Genomic DNA, 14,030 nt, shown 5'->3' with positions numbered 1-14,030 from the left:
TACAATCTGAAGATGTTTTTTTACAGTCAGCAAGAAAACATAGAAGCCCACGAGATTTCATTAAAACTAAAGACGGTTAAGCACACTATTTGCAAGGAAAGAAAAAGAAGAAAAAATCGTGCAAGCAATAAAGTGAGTAAGTGTCATTGAGAACTGAAGTTCACAAAAGTGAGATCACACTGCGATAGTTGCAGGTCACAGCCACGGTTCAGTGCAGAGACGAGTAAAACTCGTGGAGTAACGAGCTGAAGTTTAATGCACCTTGTCCTTTTCAATCTAACCTGGTTCTTAATCTGACCTTGCTCTCAGACCCGGACCCTGCTGCTTCGATACGTTCTTCCACCTCGACTTGTCCCATATCCAACTTTTCCAATTCCGTGCAGCGCTTAAGTTAATCAAACCTTGGGTCTTTCCCAAACCTGGATTTGGGATTATCCCACAAGGATTTTCTAAACACCACTAGGCTGACCCTCCCAGACTCTAACCGAATTGCCCCGGGTCTGAACATCAAATGCTGATCACTTACAATGGTTAGCTGGCTGCTTGCAAATCTAGCAATGTTCACGTTTGAACCAGGGAAGAGAGAAGAATGGAGAGGCAGATAGTAGAAGGTGGGACCGAGTGAAAAAAGTTTAGAAGGAGGTACAGGGAGAGAAAGGAGGAGGAGAAACAAAGATTTAGAAGATCAAACTGCGCAAGACAGAACAAGCCCATGTCCGCAGCCAATATAACTGATCTTTCCTCTCAAATCCTGGTCTATATCCCCATCTACCTCCTGTTCTTGTCCCTTTTGAAATGCCTCTTAAACGGAAATATTGTGTCTGCTTCCACTGCGTTCCCTGGCAGCTTGTTCCAGGTTTCACCAGTCTGTGCGGTCATAAACTTTGCCTCATTCATCTTCATTAATCATCTACCCGCCCCTCGACTAGAACCCTTGCATTTAGACTCACCTACCCGGGAAAGAGACTCTGTGTTCTGTATCTAAGCTGCTGGTAATTCCACAGAGTAGGAGAGTGGGAATAAGCCCGGAGGTGGAGAGAGAGACAGTGAGGGAGATAGGGTGAGTAAGTCCGGAGAGGGGAAAGTGAGACAGGATGGATGTAAAGAGGGAGGAACGAGACTGGAGAGGCATACATTACAAAGTGAGGGGTAGGGAGTGAGGATAGTGGATGAGTGCCTGCACCATACTTACTGTCACTGTCCTCCTGAGAGGAGACGAGAACGGTGACCAGGAGCAACTGTAGGACGAGCAGAAGGATTGAACGACCCATGGCTGAGTGTGTTCTGCTGCTCCAGTGCCTGTCATTAAATCCTCTCCCTCCCCCCTCAGTCAATCATTAACTCCGGGGTCAGAGTCACTGATAACCCTCCTGCTCTCTCTGCAAAGCACTGGCAGTGATGGAGGCTTCTGAATTCCATACTCAGACCCCCACAGGATAGAGCCTTGTTTGTCGGACCCCACCTCTCACTGAAACTGGGAACACAGACTCCAGACCAGCTCCCTCTTGCAGACCCAATGGAACGGAGGGAGCTTCCCCCTTACTGCCTCTCCCACAGTGTGGAGCTCCCTCCTCGCTGACCCTCCCGCAGTGCAGAGCTCCCTCCTCACTGACCACCCCCCCCAGTGTGGAGCTCTCTCCTCACCATCCCTCCCACAGAGTGGCACTCCCTCCTCGCTGACCCTAACATCGATCGATGGGCTCTAACACTGAACCATGTGTTCTGAAATTGTTCAATCCACTCTAATGGCGAACAACACACTCTAATGTCGATTGGTGCACTCTAAGATTGAAAAATGCACTCTAACATCGATCGCTGTGCTCTAATGTTGAATAACGCGCTCTAATGTCGACTCATGTGCTCTAATGTTGATCGATGCGCACTAACGTCAATCGATGTGCTCTTAACATTGAACGATATGCTGTAGCATCAAAAGATGAACAATAACAATGATCAAGAGATTCTGACATTGACCGATGTGCTTTAGCCTCCTGCAATGCACACCAACACCGTGCTCTAACATCAAACAATGTGCTTTAACATCAAATGATGCACTCTAACATCGACTGATGCCTCTAACATTGAAAGGTGCACTCTAACATCAAATGATGCGCACTAACATCAAAGAATGCACTCTAACATCGAGCGATGCGTTCTAACATCAAACAATGTGCACTAGCATCAAACAATGTGCCCTAATGTCAACAATGTGTGATAATGTTCAACAATACACTCTAATGTTGAACGTCCAGCTTCACTCATTAGGTACGTGTTTGACTCCCTGGCCATACTTGAATGGAAGGGGGTCTTTCCCAGAACCAAGTGATAGAGAGCCTTTCTATACATACTGTTTATCTAGAGCAAGAAGATAACTAGGCGCTGGAACCACTCCAGGAGGGAACACGTGCTTGGAGGCAGAGGATGTGTTAGGGCTTAACTGAGTACTTTACATCAATATTTATCAGGAGGCAGGAAGTGGAGGATAGGGAGATTTGTGTGGAGTGTGCTTGATGGGATGTACCTGAGGTTACTGATAGCAATTACTGGGACTTGGGCGAAGATCTTCATGTCCTTTCCGTCCACGGGTGAAGTCCTGGAGGACTGGTGAGTAGCTAATGTTCCAATATTCAAGAAGGGAAATAGGGAATATCCTGGAAACTAGACTGGTGAGTCTCATGTCAGAGGCAGAGAAGTTGCTGGAGAAGTTAGGGCGAAGATGTATTTGCATTTGGAAAACCATGGCCGAATGAGGGAGAACTAGCATAGCTTTGTATGGGGTCAGCTGGACTCACTAACTTGATTGAGTTTTTCGAGAAGGTGAGAAAGGTGATTGAATGTGGAGCTGTGGATGCTGTCCAAGGTTACAGACGGAGAGGTGTACAGGCTGAGGGGGTTACAGATGGAGAGGTGTACAGACCGAGGCGGTTACAGATGGAGAGGTGTACAGACCGAGGGGGTTACAGAGACAGGGAGAGGTGTACAGACCGAGGGGGTTACAGAGACAGGGAGAGGTGTACAGACCGAGGGGGTTACAGAGACATTGAGATGTAGAGGCCGAGCGGGATACAGATGGAGAGAGGTGTACAGACCAAGGGGGTTACAGACGGAGATCTGTATAGGCCGAGGGGGTTACAGAGACAGGGAGAGGTGTACAGACAGAGGGGGTTACAAACGGAGAGGTGTACAGGCCGAGGGGGTTACAGACGGAGAGAGGTGTACAGACCGAGGGGGTTACAGACGGAGAGGTGTACAGGCCGAGGGGGTTAAAGAGACAGGGAGAGGTGTACAGGCCGAGGGGGCTACAGAGACAGGGAGAGGTGTACAGACCGAGGGGGTTACACAGGGAGAGGTGTACAGACCGAGGGGGTTACAGACAGAGAGGTGTACAGGCTGAGGGGGTTACAGAGACATGGAGAGGTGTACAGGCTGAGGGGGTTACAGAGACAGGGAGAGGTGTACAGGCTGAGGGGGTTACAGAGACATGGAGAGGTGTACAGACCGAGGGGGTTACAGAGACAGGGAGAGGTGTACAGACAGAGGGGGTTACAGAGACAGGGAGAGATGTACAGACCGATGGGGTTACAGATGGAGAGGTGTACAGGCCGAGGAGGTTACAGATGGAGAGGTGTACAGACCGAGGCGGTTACAGACGGAGAGGTGTACAGGCCGAGGGGGTTACAGACGGAGAGGTGTACAGGCCGAGGGGGTTACAGATGGAGAGGTGTACAGACCGAGGCGGTTACAGATGGAGAGGTGTACAGACCGAGGGGGTTACAGAGACAGGGAGAGGTGTACAGACCGAGGGGGTTACAGAGACAGGGAGAGGTGTACAGACCGAGGGGGTTACAGAGACATTGAGATGTAGAGGCCGAGGGGGTTACAGATGGAGAGAGGAGTACAGACCAAGGGGGTTACAGACGGAGATCTGTATAGGCCGAGGGGGTTACAGAGACAGGGAGAGGTGTACAGACAGAGGGGGTTACAAAGGGAGAGGTGTACAGGCCGAGGGGGTTACAGACGGAGAGAGGTGTACAGACCGAGGGGGTTACAGACGGAGAGGTGTACAGGCCGAGGGGGTTAAAGAGACAGGGAGAGGTGTACAGGCCGAGGGGGCTACAGAGACAGGGAGAGGTGTACAGACCGAGGGGGTTACAGAGACAGGGAGAGATGTACAGACCGAGGGGGTTACACAGGGAGAGGTGTACAGACCGAGGGGGTTACAGACAGAGAGGTGTACAGGCTGAGGGGGTTACAGAGACATGGAGAGGTGTACAGGCTGAGGGGGTTACAGAGACAGGGAGAGGTGTACAGGCTGAGGGGGTTACAGAGACAGGGAGAGGCGTACAGACCGAGGGGGTTACAGAGACAGGGAGAGATGTACAGACCGAGGGGGTTACAGATGGAGAGGTGTACAGGCCGAGGGGGTTACAGATGGAGAGGTGTACAGACCGAGGCGGTTACAGACGGAAAGGTGTACAGGCCGAGGGGGTTACAGAAGGAAAGAGATGTACAGGTCAAGGCAGATTCAGAGACAGGGAGAGGTGTACAGACCGAGGGGGTTAAAGACGGAGAGGTGTACAGGCCGAGGGGGTTACAGAGACAGGGAGACGTGTACAGACCGAGGGGGTTACAGAGACAGGGAGAGGTGTACAGACCGAGGGGGTTACAGAGACAGGGAGAGATGTACAGACCGAGGGGGTTACAGATGGAGAGGTGTACAGTCCGAGGGGGTTACAGATAGAGAGGTGTACAGGCCGAGGGGGTTACAGAGACAGGGAGAGGTGTACAGACCGAGGGGGTTACAGATGGAGAGGTGTACAGACCGAGTGGGTTACAGATGGAGAAGTGTACAGACCGAGGGGGTTACAGAGATAGGGAGAGATGTACAGGCCGAGGGGGTTACAGAGGGAGAGGTGTACAGGCTGAGGGGGTTACAGACGGAGAGGTGTACAGGCCGAGGGGGTTACAGAGACAGGGAGCGGTGTACAGGCCGAGGGGGTTACAGATGGAGAGGTGAACAGGCCGAGGGGGATACAGAGATAGGGAGAGGTGTACAGGCCGAGGGGGTTACAGAGATAGGGAGAGGTGTACAGGCCGAGGGGGTTACAGAGATAGGGAGAGGTGTACAGGCCGAGGGGGTTACAGATGGAGAGGTGTACAGACCGAGGCGGTTACAGAGACAGGGAGAGGTGTACAGACTGAGGGGGTTACAGAGACAGGGAGAGGTGTACAGACCGAGGGGGTTAAAGATGAGGAGGTGTACAGACCGAGGGGGTTACAGACGGAGAGGTGTACAGGCCGAGGGGGTTAAAGAGACAGGGAGAGGTGTACAGGCCGAGGGGGCTACAGAGACAGGGAGAGGTGTACAGACCGAGGGAGTTACACAGGGAGAGGTGTACAGACCGAGGGGGTTACAGACAGAGAGGTGTACAGGCTGAGGGGGTTACAGAGAAATGGAGAGGTGTACAGGCTGAGGGGGTTACAGAGACAGGGAGAGGTGTACAGGCTGAGGGGGTTACAGAGACAGGGAGAGGCGTACAGGCCGAGGGGGTTACAGAGACAGGGAGAGATGTACAGACCGAGGGGGTTACAGATGGAGAGGTGTACAGGCCGAGGGGGTTACAGATGGAGAGGTGTACAGACCGAGGCGGTTACAGACGGAGAGGTGTACAGTCCGAGGGGGTTACAGACGGAGAGATGTAGGCCGAGGGGGTTACAGATGGAGAGGTGTACAGACCGAGGGGGTTACAGAGACAGGGAGAGGTGTACAGGCCGATGGGGTTACAGAGACAGGGAGAGGTGTACAGACCGAGGGGGTTACAGAGAGAGGGAGAGGTGTACAGACAGAGGGGGTTACAGAGACAGGGAGAGGTGTACAGGCTGAGGGGGTTACAGAGATAGGGAGAGGTGTACAGGCCGAGGGGGTTACAGAGACAGGGAGAGGTGTACAGGCCGAGGAGGTTACAGATGGAGAGAGGTGTACAGGCCGAGGGGGTTACAGATGGAGATGTGTACAGACCGAGGGGGTTACAGATGGAGAGAGGTGTACAGGCCGAGGGGGTTATAGAGACAGAGAGAGGTATTCAGGCCGAGGGGGTTACAGATGGAGAGGTGTACAGACCGAGGGGGTTACAGACGGAGAGAGATGTACAGATCAAGGGGGTTACAGAGACAGGGAGAGGTGTACAGACCGAGGGGGTTACAGACGGAGAGGTGTACAGGCCGAGGGGGTTACAAATGGAGAGAGGTGTACAGACCGAGGGGGTTACAGACGGAGATCTGTAGAGGCCGAGGGGGTTACAGACGGAGAGAGGTGAACAGACCGAGGGGGTTACAGACGGAGAAGTGTACAGGCCGAGGGGGTTACAGATGGAGAGAGGTGTACAGACCGAGGGGGTTACAGACGGAGAGGTGTACAGGCCGAGGGGGCTACAGAGACAGGGAGAGGTGTACAGGCTGAGGGGGTTACAGAGACAGGGAGAGGTGTACAGACCGAGGGGGTTACAGAGGGAGAGGTGTACAGACCGAGGGGGTTACAGAGACAGGGAGAGGTGTACAGACCGAGGGGGTTACACAGGTAGAGGTGTACAGGCCGAGGGGGTTACAGACAGAGAGGTGTACAGGCTGAGGGGGTTACAGAGACATGGAGAGGTGAACAGGCTGAGGGGGTTACAGAGACAGGGAGAGGTGTACAGACCGAGGGGGTTACAGAGACAGGGAGAGATGTACAGACCGAGGGGGTTACAGATGGAGAGAGGTGTACAGACTGTGGAAGTTACAGACGGAGAGAGATGTACAGGTCAAGGGGGTTACAGAGACAGGGAGAGGTGTACAGACCGAGGGGGTTACAGATGGAGAGGTGTACAGGCCGAGGGGGTTACAGACGGAGAGGTGTACAGGCCGAGGGGGTTACAGAGACAGGGAGAGGTGTACAGACCGAGGGGGTTACAGAGACAGGGAGAGCTGTACAGACCGAGGGGGTTACAGATGGAGAGGTGTACAGACCGAGGGGGTTACAGAGATAGGGAGAGGTGTACAGACCGAGGGGGTTACAGAGATAGGGAGAGGTGTACAGACCGAGGGGGTTACAGAGACAGGGAGAGTTGTACAGACCGAGGGGGTTACAGAGACAGGGAGAGGTGTACAGGCCGAGGAGGTTACAGATGGAGAGAGGTGTACAGGCCGAGGGGGTTACAGATGGAGATGTGTACAGACCGAGGGGGTTACAGATGGAGAGAGGTGTACAGGCCGAGGGGGTTATAGAGACAGAGAGAGGTATTCAGGCCGAGGGGGTTACAGATGGAGAGGTGTACAGACCGAGGGGGTTACAGACGGAGAGAGATGTACAGATCAAGGGGGTTACAGAGACAGGGAGAGGTGTACAGACCGAGGGGGTTACAGACGGAGAGGTGTACAGGCCGAGGGGGTTACAAATGGAGAGAGGTGTACAGACCGAGGGGGTTACAGACGGAGATCTGTAGAGGCCGAGGGGGTTACAGACGGAGAGAGGTGAACAGACCGAGGGGGTTACAGACGGAGAAGTGTACAGGCCGAGGGGGTTACAGATGGAGAGAGGTGTACAGACCGAGGGGGTTACAGACGGAGAGGTGTACAGGCCGAGGGGGCTACAGAGACAGGGAGAGGTGTACAGGCTGAGGGGGTTACAGAGACAGGGAGAGGTGTACAGACCGAGGGGGTTACAGAGGGAGAGGTGTACAGACCGAGGGGGTTACAGAGACAGGGAGAGGTGTACAGACCGAGGGGGTTACACAGGTAGAGGTGTACAGGCCGAGGGGGTTACAGACAGAGAGGTGTACAGGCTGAGGGGGTTACAGAGACATGGAGAGGTGAACAGGCTGAGGGGGTTACAGAGACAGGGAGAGGTGTACAGACCGAGGGGGTTACAGGGACAGGGAGAGATGTACAGACCGAGGGGGTTACAGATGGAGAGAGGTGTACAGACTGTGGAAGTTACAGACGGAGAGAGATGTACAGGTCAAGGGGGTTACAGAGACAGGGAGAGGTGTACAGACCGAGGGGGTTACAGATGGAGAGGTGTACAGGCCGAGGGGGTTACAGACGGAGAGGTGTACAGGCCGAGGGGGTTACAGAGACAGGGAGAGGTGTACAGACCGAGGGGGTTACAGAGACAGGGAGAGCTGTACAGACCGAGGGGGTTACAGATGGAGAGGTGTACAGACCGAGGGGGTTACAGAGATAGGGAGAGGTGTACAGACCGAGGGGGTTACAGAGATAGGGAGAGGTGTACAGACCGAGGGGGTTACAGAGACAGGGAGAGTTGTACAGACCGAGGGGGGTACAGAGACAGGAAGAGGTGTACAGGCCGAGGGGGGTACAGAGACAGGGAGAGGTGTACAGACCGAGGGGGTTACAGAGACAGGGAGAGGTGTACAGGCCGAGGGGGCTACAGAGACAGGGAGAGGTGTACAGGCCGAGGGGGTTACAGACGGAGAGGTGTACAGACCGGGGGGGTTACAGACGGAGAGGTGTACAGGCCGAGGGGGTTACAGAGACAGGGAGAGGTGTACAGACCGAGGGGGTAACAGAGGGAGAGGAGTACAGACCGAGGGGGTTACAGAGATAGGGAGAGGTGTACAGACCGAGGGGTTTACACAGGGAGAGGTGTACAGACCGAGGAGGTTACAGACAGAGAGGTGTACAGGCTGAGGGGGTTACAGAGACAGGGAGAGATGTACAGAACGAGGGGGTTACAGAGACAGGGAGAGGTGTACAGACCGAGGGGGGTACAGAGACAGGGAGAGGTGTACAGACCGAGGGGGTACAGAGACAGGGAGAGGTGAACAGACCCAGTGGGTTACAGAGACAGGGAGAGATGTACAGACCGAGGGGGTTACAGATGGAGAGAGATGTAGAGGTCAAGGGGGTTACAGAGACAGGGAGAGGTGTACAGACCGAGGGGGCTACAGAGACAGGGAGAGGTGTACAGACCGAGGGGGTTACAGAGATAGGGAGAGGTGTACAGACCGAGGGGGTTACAGAGATAGGGAGAGGTGTACAGACCGAGGGGGTTACAGAGACAGGGAGAGGTGTACAGACCGAGGGGGTTACAGACGGAGAGGTGTACAGACCGAGGGGGTTACAGACGGAGAGGTGTACAGGCCGAGGGGGTTACAGAGACAGGGAGAGGTGTACAGGCCGAGGGGGTTACAGAGACAGGGAGAGGTGTACAGACCGAGGGGGTTACAGAGACAGGGAGAGGTGTACAGACCGAGGGGGTTACAGAGACAGGGAGAGATGTACAGACCGAGGGGGTTACAGATGGAGAGGTGTACAGACCGAGGGGGTTACAGATAGAGAGGTGCACAGGCCGAGGGGGTTACAGAGACAGGGAGAGGTGTACAGACCAAGGGGGTTACAGATGGAGAGGTGTACAGGCCGAGGGGGTTACAGAGACAGGGAGAGGTGTACAGGCCGAGGGGGTTACAGATGGAGAGGTGTACAGGCCGAGGGGGTTACAGACGGAGAGGTGTACAGGCCGAGGGGGTTACAGAGACAAGGAGAGGTGTACAGGCCGAGTGGGTTACAGATGGAGAGGTGTACAGGCCGAGGGGGTTACAGAGATAAGGAGAGGTGTACAGGCCGAGGGGGTTACAGAGATTGGGAGAGGTGTACAGGCCGAGGGGGTTACAGATGGAGAGGTGTACAGACCGAGGGGGTTACAGATGGAGAGGTGTACAGACTGAGGCGGTTACAGAGACAGGGAGAGGTGTACAGACCGAGGGGGTTACAGAGACAGGGAGAGGTGTACAGGCCGAGGGGGTTACAGATGGAGAAGTGTACAGGCCGAGGGGGTTACAGAGACAGGGAGAGGTGTACAGGCCGAGGGGGTTACAGATGGAGAGGTGTACAGGCCGAGGGGGTTACAGACGGAGAGGTGTACAGGCCGAGGGGGTTACAGAGACAGGGAGAGGTGTACAGGCCGAGTGGGTTACAGATGGAGAGGTGTACAGGCCGAGGGGGTTACAGACGGAGAGGTGTACAGGCCGAGGGGGTTACAGAGATAGGGACAGGTGTACAGGCCGAGGGGGTTACAGATGGAGAAGTGTACAGGCCGAGGGGGTTACAGAGACAGGGAGAGGTGTACAGGCCGAGGGGGTTACAGATGGAGAGGTGTACAGGCCGAGGGGGTTACAGACGGAGAGGTGTACAGGCCGAGGGGGTTACAGAGACAGGGAGAGGTGTACAGGCCGAGTGGGTTACAGATGGAGAGGTGTACAGGCCGAGGGGGTTACAGAGATAAGGAGAGGTGTACAGGCCGAGGGGGTTACAGAGATAGGGAGAGGTGTACAGGCCGAGGGGGTTACAGATGGAGAGGTGTACAGACCGAGGGGGTTACAGATGGAGAGGTGTACAGACCGAGGCGGTTACAGAGACAGGGAGAGGTGTACAGACCGAGGATGTTACAGATGGAGAGAGGTGTACAGACTGTGGAAGTTACAGACGGAGAGAGATGTACAGGTCAAGGGGGTTACAGAGACAGGGAGAGGTTTACAGACCGAGGGGGTTACAGATGGAGAGGTGTACAGGCCGAGGGGGTTACAGACGGAGAGGTGTACAGGCCGAGGGGGTTACAGAGACAGGGAGAGGTGTACAGACCGAGGGGGTTACAGAGACAGGGAGAGGTGTACAGACCGAGGGGGTTACAGATGGAGAGGTGTACAGACCGAGGGGGTTACAGAGATAGGGAGAGGTGTACAGACCGAGGGGGTTACAGAGATAGGGAGAGGTGTACAGACCGAGGGGGTTACAGAGACAGGGAGAGGTGTACAGACCGAGGGGGTTACAGACGGAGAGGTGTACAGACCGAGGGGGTTACAGACGGAGAGGTGTACAGGCCGAGGGGGTTACAGAGACAGGGAGAGGTGTACAGGCCGAGGGGGTTACAGAGACAGGGAGAGGTGTACAGACCGAGGGGGTTACAGAGACAGGGAGAGGTGTACAGACCGAGGGGGTTACAGAGACAGGGAGAGATGTACAGACCGAGGGGGTTACAGATGGAGAGGTGTACAGACCGAGGGGGTTACAGATAGAGAGGTGCACAGGCCGAGGGGGTTACAGAGACAGGGAGAGGTGTACAGACCAAGGGGGTTACAGATGGAGAGGTGTACAGGCCGAGGGGGTTACAGAGACAGGGAGAGGTGTACAGGCCGAGGGGGTTACAGATGGAGAGGTGTACAGGCCGAGGGGGTTACAGACGGAGAGGTGTACAGGCCGAGGGGGTTACAGAGACAAGGAGAGGTGTACAGGCCGAGTGGGTTACAGATGGAGAGGTGTACAGGCCGAGGGGGTTACAGAGATAAGGAGAGGTGTACAGGCCGAGGGGGTTACAGAGATTGGGAGAGGTGTACAGGCCGAGGGGGTTACAGATGGAGAGGTGTACAGACCGAGGGGGTTACAGATGGAGAGGTGTACAGACTGAGGCGGTTACAGAGACAGGGAGAGGTGTACAGACCGAGGGGGTTACAGAGACAGGGAGAGGTGTACAGACCGAGGGGGTTAAAGATGAGCAGGTGTACAGAACGAGGGGGTTACAGACGGAGAGGTGTACAGGCCGAGGGGGTTACAGAGATAGGGACAGGTGTACAGGCCGAGGGGGTTACAGATGGAGAAGTGTACAGGCCGAGGGGGTTACAGAGACAGGGAGAGGTGTACAGGCCGAGGGGGTTACAGATGGAGAGGTGTACAGGCCGAGGGGGTTACAGACGGAGAGGTGTACAGGCCGAGGGGGTTACAGAGACAGGGAGAGGTGTACAGGCCGAGTGGGTTACAGATGGAGAGGTGTACAGGCCGAGGGGGTTACAGAGATAAGGAGAGGTGTACAGGCCGAGGGGGTTACAGAGATAGGGAGAGGTGTACAGGCCGAGGGGGTTACAGATGGAGAGGTGTACAGACCGAGGGGGTTACAGATGGAGAGGTGTACAGACCGAGGCGGTTACAGAGACAGGGAGAGGTGTACAGACCGAGGATGTTACAGATGGAGAGAGGTGTACAGACTGTGGAAGTTACAGACGGAGAGAGATGTACAGGTCAAGGGGGTTACAGAGACAGGGAGAGGTGTACAGGCCGAGGGGGTTACAGATGGAGAGTTGTACAGACCGAGGGGGTTACAGAGATAGGGAGAGGTGTACAGGCCGAGGGGGTTACAGAGATAGGGAGAGGGGTACAGGCCGAGGGGGTTACAGATGGAGAGGTGTACAGGCCGAGGGGTTTACAGACGGAGAGGTGTACAGGCCGAGGGGGTTACAGATGGAGAGCTGTACAGACCGATGGGGTTACAGAGATAGGGAGAGGTGTACAGGCCGAGGGGGTTACAGAGATAGGGAGAGGGGTACAGGCCGAGGGGGTTACAGATGGAGAGGTGTACAGACCGAGGGGGTTACAGAGACAGGAAGAGGTGTACAGACCGAGGGGGTTACAGACAGAGAGGTGTACAGGCTGAGGGGGTTACAGAGACAGGGGGAGGTGTACAGGCTGAGCGGGTTACAGATGGAGAGGTGTACAGGCCGAGGGGGTTACAGACGGAGAGGTGTACAGGCTGAGGGGGTTACAGAGACAGAGGGAGGTGTACTGACCGAGGGGGTTACAGATGGAGAGGTGTACAGACCGAGGCGGATACAGACTGAGAGGTGTACAGGCCGAAGGGGTTACAGAGACAGGGTGAGATGTACAGGCCGAGGGGGCTACAGAGACAGGGAGAGGCATACATACCGAGGGGGTTACAGAGACAGGGAGAGATGTACAGACCGAGGGGGCTACAGACGGAGAGGTGACCAGGCCGAGGGGGTTACAGAGACAGGGAGATGTGTACAGGCCGAGGGGGCTACAGAGACAGGGAGAGGTGTACAGACCGAGGGGGTTACAGACGGAGAGTTGTACAGGCCGAGGGGGTTACAGACGGAGAGGTGTACAGGCCGAGGGGGTTACAGAAGGAGAGAGATGTACAGGTAAAGGCGGTTACAGAGACAGGGAGAGGTGTACAGGCCGAGGGGGTTACAGATGGAGAGGTGTACAGACCGAGGCGGTTACAGATAGAGAGGTGTATAGACCGAGGGGGTTACAGAGACAGAGAGAGGTGTACAGACCGAGGGGGTTACAGAGAGAGGCAGAGGTGTACAGGCTGAGGGGGTTACAGAGACAGGGAGAGGTGTACAGACCGAGGCGGTTACAGAGACAGGGAGAGGTGTACAGACTGAGGGGGTTACAGAGACAGGGAGAGGTGTACAGACCGAGGGGGTTTGCAGACGGAGAGGTGTACAGGCCGAGGGGGTTAAAGAGACAGGGAGAGGTGTACAGGCCGAGGGGGCTACAGAGACAGGGAGAGGTGTACAGACCGAGGGGGTTACACAGGGAGAGGTGTACAGACCGAGGGGGTTACAGACAGAGAGGTGTACAGGCTGAGGGGGTTACAGAGACATGGAGAGGTGTACAGGCTGAGGGGGTTACAGAGACAGGGAGAGGTGTACAGGCTGAGGGGGTTACAGAGACAGGGAGAGGCGTACAGACCGAGGGGGTTACAGATGGAGAGGTGTACAGGCCGAGGGGGTTACAGATGGAGAGGTGTACAGACCGAGGCGGTTACAGACGGAGAGGTGTACAGTCCGAGGGGGTTACAGACGGAGAGATGTACAGGCCGAGGGGGTTACAGATGGAGAGGTGTACAGACCGAGGCAGATACAGATGGAGAGGTGTACAGACCGAGGCGGTTACAGATGGAGAGGTGTACAGGCCGAGGGGGTTACAGACGGAGAGGTGTACAGACCGAGGCGGTTACAGATGGAGAGGTGTACAGACCGAGGGGGTTACAGAGACAGGGAGAGGTGTACAGGCCGATGGGGTTACAGAGACAGGGAGAGGTGTACAGACCGAGGGGGTTACAGAGACAGGGAGAGGTGTACAGACCGAGGGGGTTACAGAGACAGGGAGTGGTGTACAGACCGAGGGGGTTACAGAGACAGGGAGAGGTGTACAGGCTGAGGGGGTTACAGAGA

General features: G+C 55.5%; 1 protein-coding gene across 1 annotated transcript in view; it reads right to left on the bottom strand.

Annotated features, from left to right (window-relative positions):
- The window catches only part of LOC132380781 (uncharacterized), an 82,998-nt gene extending 81,688 nt beyond the window's left edge, over positions 1-1,310 (bottom strand). The window contains exon 1 of the mRNA XM_059949773.1: positions 1,193-1,310. Coding sequence (XP_059805756.1) covers positions 1,193-1,271 — 79 coding nt within the window. The 5' untranslated portion in view covers positions 1,272-1,310. The remainder of the gene's footprint in view (positions 1-1,192) is intronic.
- Between the last annotated feature and the right edge of the window lie 12,720 nt (positions 1,311-14,030).

This window comes from Hypanus sabinus, chromosome 24 (genome assembly GCF_030144855.1).
Source record: "Hypanus sabinus isolate sHypSab1 chromosome 24, sHypSab1.hap1, whole genome shotgun sequence".
NCBI classification, from domain to species: domain Eukaryota; kingdom Metazoa; phylum Chordata; class Chondrichthyes; order Myliobatiformes; family Dasyatidae; genus Hypanus; species Hypanus sabinus.
Note: the sequence above shows the minus strand (reverse complement) of the source record. Positions and strands in the feature narration are given on the sequence as shown.